At 41.6% G+C, this 7,875-nt stretch overlaps 1 protein-coding gene across 1 annotated transcript; it reads right to left on the reverse strand.

Annotated features, from left to right (window-relative positions):
• Nucleotides 1-545: 545 nt before the first annotated feature.
• Nucleotides 546-7,869, reverse strand: rbm44 (RNA binding motif protein 44). The gene is made up of 13 exons (XM_015032680.1): nt 7,857-7,869; nt 6,510-7,026; nt 6,384-6,442; nt 6,021-6,152; nt 5,777-5,942; nt 5,658-5,692; nt 4,854-4,929; nt 4,687-4,771; nt 4,524-4,610; nt 4,379-4,452; nt 3,141-3,214; nt 2,842-3,040; nt 546-1,074 (listed from the first exon to the last, which is right to left on the reverse strand). The coding sequence occupies exons 2-13, from the start codon at nt 6,549-6,551 to the stop codon at nt 781-783; spliced, it is 1,323 nt and encodes a 440-aa protein (XP_014888166.1). The 5' UTR covers nt 6,552-7,026; nt 7,857-7,869; the 3' UTR covers nt 546-780.
• Between the last annotated feature and the right edge of the window lie 6 nt (nt 7,870-7,875).

Raw genomic sequence — 7,875 nt, forward strand, 5'->3', positions numbered from 1 at the left:
ATCTATGTGGATAAAAAAAAATTTTTGAAATTGAAAAGGGCCCTTTTGTTGGGGGGAAAAAAAAAAAAAAAAAAAAAAAAAAAAAAACTAAAATCTAACCCAAAACTGTACTGACAGAATAAAAAAAGTCAAACTTCTCTTTCTTTTCATCCTTTTTGTTGCAGTACATTTCCAACTAGAGGAAAATAATTATATACTTGAATGTTGTATTCCAGGAAAAAATAATTCTTAAACTACATCCAAAGTAGCAAACATTGTGTTAAATGGTAAAAACAAAAAACTAATTCCCTGATTGTTCTGAATGCTACAGTAGTTTCATAAACCTGCTTCAACATACCAGCTCTGCAATATCAGGTATAAGTATCGATCCAATACCAGATAAATACAGGGCCTGATACCAATACTTTTATTTTGATATATCAAACTTCTGACCTTTAGGCATTTTTTGTGGTTTTTCCTTTCTAGGTCACACGTTTTAAATAATTCAAAGTCTATTGGTCTAAAAAAAATACTCTAACAAACCAGCAAAAAATAAATAAAAAATGTTCAGACAGAATATTGTTCAATGGGTGAGCTTTTTATAAGAACAAACATCTAAACATTAGATCCAAACATCCATCTGTTAACTGCTGAAGAAAAGCAACCCAACAGAAAATGAAGACGCAGCATTTCTCATGAATGATCTTAGATCTTTTTTCTTTACAAACTTCAAATAAAAATGGAGAATTGCTGCTAATTTGGAAATAAACAACTTGAACTGAGGTGCACAGTCTTTTCCACTTAATTCTGTGTGGCAGTAGGCGATTTGGTCAGCAGGTCAGAGGTCATGTCTCTGATGGTGCTGAGGGGCAGGCTGGCCAGGACCCCCTGGTGTGTGGTCTTCAGCTCCAGCAGAGCATCCAGGATTGTCTGGCGGTCGACATGGGGGTGGAGCTGGGTGAGCTCGGCCATCAGCGCGTCCAGGCCATCCATGGTGCCGAAGTGCTGAGGTACGCAGGTTCCCTTAGCGGTGGGAAAGATGCTCACCACCTTCCTGGTTTGGATGCTGGAGCTGAGGACTGCTGGGTTTACCGGCTGGGCAGACAGAACGGTGAAGGTGAATTTAAGGCACAATAATCTTACAGCTGAGCTAGAAATACTGATGAAACCCGAGATATTTCAGAATGTCTAGTCCAATTGTTTTATCCATCCTAGGGATGACCCGGTCCACTTTTCACTTCCAATACGATAGAGATATCTGAGGTCTCGTATTAGCCAATACCGATCCAAGAAAATGCAATTAGGGGCTCTGAATGATAATAATAATAAAGCATGATGCTGCTCAGAGCACAGAGCATAGAATTAGACTTAATAGAACTGCCCTTATGGATCGGGCACATTGTCATCAATACCTAGTCTAGCATTTTTTTCCCCTATATCAAAGTCGAAACAAATATTAATATCGGATCGATGCATCCATACTCCATTTCATGTGGGAATTCTTGGTTTTGCCAAGCTCTCTGTAGAACCTTTATTCAAATGTCCCTGTAGACCAAATGAAAGGTGCTGGAGAACAAAATGTGCAGGTTTCATATCCAAGACATAAAAACCGAACTCTGGTCACACAAAAACCAGTAACAAAGAGGCAAAGTGCTGAAGGTTCTGAGTGAAAGCAGAAACAAGAATAGATTCTCTGCTGGAAATCATTCAGATCTGAAGTCTTCCATGCCAAAGTGGATCGTTTTCTCATCTACATAAAATCCCCTTTCTGATGTGAATACAGTTTTACACTGGCTGTCATAGCAACCTACAGATGAGCAAAGGAGAGCCTGCATATGTGATCCAGCTTGGCTCCTCGTCAGGTTTACAGTTTAAACAACACGAGAACAACCGGTTTAACAAATAAGTGAAACACTCAACGTCATCATGGACAAAATGCATTGAAACGAATTCCATTAAATATGATAGGATGTCTTGTTAAATGTATTTGTGTGCAGCGCTGTTTGCATACTGATGTAAAGGATTTGTCAGACATGCATGAAAGAATCAAAGCAGCACTGCAGGTATGTTTTTTGAATAACATAACATAATGTAAAGCTATAAAAAAAGTTAGTTTTACATAATGCTGCCCCTTGAACCGTTTTAAACCGAGTCTTATTTTATGGCAACGCAGACCAGAACTCTGAATATCCATTACTGCCACCTGCTGGTATATTTCTGCATAGGAACTAATAATGCTCTGTGCAACAAAGCAACCTGAACATGACTGCTATGTCAGTAACCCTGAGTTTGCTGCTGTGAGGTTTTAGTTGCTCTAATAAATCCTGTGGTGTAATCCTCAGTAGATCCATCTGTTCAATATGATCCTCTCATACTGCCTAAAAATGCCAAGTGCAATATCTTTACTGAACATCTTAACAGTTCAATCTTACTTTTATCATTGCCTCATCTTTTAAGCAATTACTTGTATAGTATTTATTCTAGTTTTTTTAATTGCTGTTTTTGCCTGCACTAGTTACACCTGTATGTATATATGTATATATGATCACACTTTTTTTTCTGTGTACTCCGGTAGCCAAGCAACAACATTTCGTTACTAAATTCACTTTTGTGTCTTTGTGTAATAATAAAGTCTAAATCTCAGTATTGCAGTCAGGAAATAAAACCAGTCCTAGAGAGGACATCTGGCCTTCTCCAGATGTGTGTAGACCCAGAAGCATGGTAGTGTCCCCATGGCAACAGGCTCAGTAATGCACTCGGATTCTTAGATTTGCCATTTTTGTTGAAAAATATCCGTCATGTATCGTGCATAGTGGAGTTTAAAGGATTAAAGTATGAAGGATCCATCAATCAGAACCTCACCTTTTTCTCAGTGAGCCTCCAGTTGGCCTCAGGATCCTGCGGGGCCGTGGACCCCAAAGTGGAGCCAGGTGTGTGGCCCCCAACAGCGGATCCACTCAGGTGCCTGACGTGCATGGTACGGCTGTGCAGTCTGTGACCATTGAGCTCTCCGACTGCAGCTTTAGCCATCTCTGGGCCATCCACCATCACTATGGCAACTCTAGAGCACCGGCCAGAGACAGAACCTCCATGAGCAAACACTGGAACCTTCCAGAGAGTTGAACGGATCCAGTGAAAAGCGATGAGCGACAGTAGCTCACCTCACGCCGTTCTTTGAGGGGAAGATGCTGACTTCTGACGGCTGGAAACTCTCAAACAACTGCCTCAAGTCACTCTGAAACATGTTTCAGGCTCTTTTAGTAAAATACTTGTGAAAACTACGATGTAGCTGGGTTTTTACATGCAGAACAGATGAGCAAACCTTTCTCCCAAAAATGTATGCATCATCACAAACTGAAAATATGCTTCTAGCCAGGTCTGATTCTTTTAGCTTCCGTTTTAAGCCACGTCACAGTGATGCCAACCTCCATCTTTGGCTTCTTAAAGCGACACCCAATGACTAGTTTTTCCAACATTAACAAGAAAGTCCAAATAAATGCTGTTACTTTGACAATTCTTAATGTTTAAATAGCTATGCTATCGCTCATGTGTGAACCCATTTCTGCATTTCCATGGCAAATGTGCTCAAAACTTTGTCGATACTCAGCTAATGTCAAAAAAATTCCGGGGTTCCCATTAAATAAGGAAAGCAATTAATGTGAATGTGAATGAGTCTGTTCATGCGATAAGTAAAAACATACTGGACCACGAGCCTCCCACTACTTCCTGTCGTCTTCTTTGTGGTTTATGTCAGTAGTAACATCTGGTTGTTCATGTTACTATGAACTACTGTTCATGTCCTATTGCAGTTTTGTGAAATAAACCAAATTTTGTTAAGGCACAAAGCAAAAACAAACAAAAAAAACCTCATCCTCCTACACCAAAAGTTTTTCCATCCAAAACTGAGTTTTTCAAATTTGCTGAGTTTCCATTGGGCAAAATGTGGTCAATAGAAATGCAGTTATTGTCAGCTAATGCTTCACATGTTTTAGTTCTTTCAACATTGAGACGGAAACACTAACTTTTTGGGAAACTGATGTTCTGCTCATCCAGAACATTGCAGCAGTTTGTTTCATTTGTGATACAGAATAACAGGAAATGTTGACTTCTAGCTATTCATTAATTTTTTTTTCATTCCACCAATGTGATTAAGACGCTTATATCAATAATGACTAGAACATTTATGAAGAAATTTCTATATCTTTCTGCTATAAACCGTTAAGGCTGCCAGCTCTGCTACATGATGTCATTTCTAATCAGCTTTATCAGTCATGTACTGCCCTCTGCTGGCCACAACGAAGTACAACTCACTGGATTTCAAAATGATCATTTAACCAAAATCTTCCACTTTCCCTCATTTGATGTTAGATCACCAAGTAGCACGTGTGACTAAACTGACCTGTGTCACATGACCAGGCAGGTTGGATACATACAGCACTGAGCTGCTGCTCTCACCACTGACTGATTCTGCATCTGTCAACACACACAGACAATTCAAACAGATGAAACCCAGATGATGTTTTGAGTAGCTGCTGACGACCTACTGTCGGCCGTGTCTACTGCCGGTGCTGGCAACTGCAGCTCCTCCTCAGCGTCGTACCACGCCTCACTAAAGTTCACCTCCTCAATGCCTACGCGGCACAAAAACAGAATAAGAACATTCAGCTACAGTTGTGGTTTTATCAGCCGTGTAAAGGTTCTGCTCACCCATTTGCTTAACCAATCGCTCTTTGGGTACAAGAGCTGCAGCTCCCTTGTCCTCTTCATCTTCCTTGTGGAGCAGTTTGGGTTTCTGGAGGGGAAACAGATGGTAGTTAAGGTTAGCTGCTGCTGTTGCATGGAGCACATTGTGGTGTTGGGGGTTGTGATCACACCTGGCAGCTCTGTCTGTCCCCGTCAGGACCTCCACCGTCTCCAGCTCCTACATGCTTCTGTGTCCCCTGGGTGGAACTTAGCATCAGAGAGGTGTATTAAATATATTAGCCAACAAGTATTGCACTCCATACAGTCTTTGCGTCTCTCGGTGTATGAATATTGCAAATATTGCACACATATTACGATGATGTGGCCTTATATTGTGCAGTCCAAGCTGCAACTAATGGTTATTTTATTAATCAATTACTCTGTTGGTTATTCTGATGATTAATCTGATTTTAAAAATAGCAAACACTTGATCAAATCCTTCTAACGTCAACATGTGAAAAGCTCAGCTCTTTCTGCTGAATTTAGTGATGAATACATTTTTCTTTCATTTGTTTTTAATGAAAAATATATTTTTTATACAGCTTTGGCCTAATTACTGCTCTGATAATGGTGTTCTTTTAACAAATGACCTTTTATTGGAATCTCTATACTCTAATCAATTACTAAATTAGTTGACGATTATTTCTGTCATCAATTAATCACAAGTCATCTGATGCATCGCTTTAGCCCCAGACTAAACCGTCTCCATGACGAGGGGTTTTTGAGAAGCTCACTAGAAAATCACCACCTGCTGTTTTTCCTTCATGAACATCATTAGCTGAAGCTCACCATGCAAGAGGCCTTGTACGAACATCTGCCTCACACAGGGCCTTTTTACCCAAACCATGAAGAAATAATTCAGCTGACTTCCTAATTAAGTTTGCAACATCTCACTGGTTGTTGAACTGAAACTCCAACAATGTGTGTCCACTTACCAAGAAGGAGTCTTTTCCTGCAGGTCACCAAGGATCTAAACAAAGAGAGACAGACTGTGGAAGGTTCTCAAAGCCCAGACATCTGGGCTCTTGCCTGGGGGTTGTGAGTAACCTCTCACCTGTTCAGGGACGTAACATGCTCCTGCCGTGATCTTCTCAGACTCCACACACAGAGGACTCAGCTGCCCCAGAGGAACCCCCGTCAGGATCTGGTGCTTCATCAGGTTATAGTCAGTTTCCAACTTCTGCAGGATCTTCACAACGTTTGGTGGCAGGTCTTCAGCTCTGCAGAGAGGTGATGGATTTTTCTAGAAAGCTCTTAGTGCAAACAAAGGGAGTTTAATTGCCCTGTGGGTTCCTCACATTGCCGTGGACAGGTGTCCCTCAGCGGACGTGTAGTAGAGCCTCCAGACGTGCTGCCTGCACAGCTCATAGTGCAGGGTGAGCAGGGTCAGCTCTGCTTGCTGGGCGCGCTGCTTACAGCAGCAGTCCATTCTAGGAGCAGTCGACACACTGCCAGGGCTGGAAAATACATTCCAGCCCTGGAATGTATTGTATAGCAGGCATCAACTGCCGGTGGACCAAAGGCAAACCACTGGCAGTCTGCTGTTGGTGGTCCACAACTACCAGGTTTAGCATGTTTTCTGTGTCACATCACCTTTCTAACACCTTCTAACACCACACAATAGGCATTTGGGACCACCAGATCTTGCTCCTACACATTACCTTTTGCTCTTCTTCTTTGGCTCCTTGCGACCTTGAATCATCTGGAGTTTGACCAACTCCTGAAAGGATAGAGAAGGTGAGAAACCATCTACAACAGTCCTAACCAACACGAGGTTCCAACCTTACGTCAGCCAGGTAGTCCAGATCGGACATAAGAAGCTCAGTCATGACGTTATGTTCGGATGTGTTTGGTCCTTCAGTTTGGGTCTGCTTTGCTGTGCAGCTCTCTACCTCAGTGTTCACTGCAGCGTCACAGCTGGGTGCGCAGGGAGCAGTGGAGGTAAACTTCTCTGCAGCGCTCGTCAGCCCGTTGGCTGCTGGAGGGTCGCCCAGCTGGATCGAAGCCCCAGCATTCTGCAGTGTCACACCGTTGCCTGCCAAGCACACCAGGATGCCCCTATCATCCTTGATGGGGAAGTTGAACTGACTCCTTTCATCTTCGCTGTTCAGTCCGATCTCCACGTGACTGGCTGCCGTTTTCTTGCCACCAAGCACAATGTTTTCTCCTGCAGGACCTGTAGAAGGAGGAGCCTGCTGGATCTGCGCTGTGTGGCTGGTGCCCCCCTCTGAACACTGTGTGAGCTTCGTGGCGTCCACTGCTGGCTGCTGTGAGGAACCGCTGTTTTCCACTGGACACTCTGAACTGTAATATGAAAACATGTGACGGCTCCGTTCAGCCAGAATTCATCTCCTACTCTGAAATTATACCATATCTTCAATAGCCTTGAAAAACTAGGTTGCATTTTTATTAAAACGTCACATTCTCTGTGAAAACCAGCAGAAACAAGTATATCGGTTTAATAATTTCTTTAAAAATTGCTTCAATCTAAATTAATCTAAAAAGTTGTTAAATTGCCATAAAAAATAAGTGAGAGAAAGAGGAACTGATGGGATAAAATGAACATGTCATGGTTAACATGATCACAGCAGGTCATTGTGAAAGTCATGCCTGGAACAGGATTGTTGAAAGTTTCAGTAAGTTAAATTTAAGAACTTTTACAACCATTGACGAAATACAAAATTGACGCGATATATTAGCAGAAACATTCAATTTAACATTTTAACCAAGAGATATTTTGTTGTTGTCAATTAGTTACCAAAGAAGATTCCAGTTTATATAAAAAGATCCAATTATGGAAGTACAGGAAAAAAAAATCTAAAAAATTATTTTAACCCAAATAAACAGAACACTATTGCAATCGGACTATATGTCAGAGCTCATCCCCTTTAACTCTCAGTTCCAAAGGTTTTTTTGGGGAAAGTTTTTCTTGTACTAAGGATAAACTTGGGCTGAAAGGATGGGGAAAAAAGCAATCTGATAAACATTAATATTTATTTTTTAGTCTTTCCGATTTCTCCACAGTTTCCTAACTGTACTCATTTTCTGCTGTCACTCCATGCTGGGGTATTTTTATTTTTAAGGCGTTATGAGGCACGGTGGTGACTCCTGAAACTGTGGTGATGTGAACTCACTGCGTCTGGATGGTGGAGG

The sequence above is a fragment of the Poecilia latipinna genome, unplaced genomic scaffold (assembly GCF_001443285.1).
Source record: "Poecilia latipinna isolate Pla-1442-1.1 unplaced genomic scaffold, P_latipinna-1.0 Scaffold248, whole genome shotgun sequence".
Taxonomy (NCBI): domain Eukaryota; kingdom Metazoa; phylum Chordata; class Actinopteri; order Cyprinodontiformes; family Poeciliidae; genus Poecilia; species Poecilia latipinna.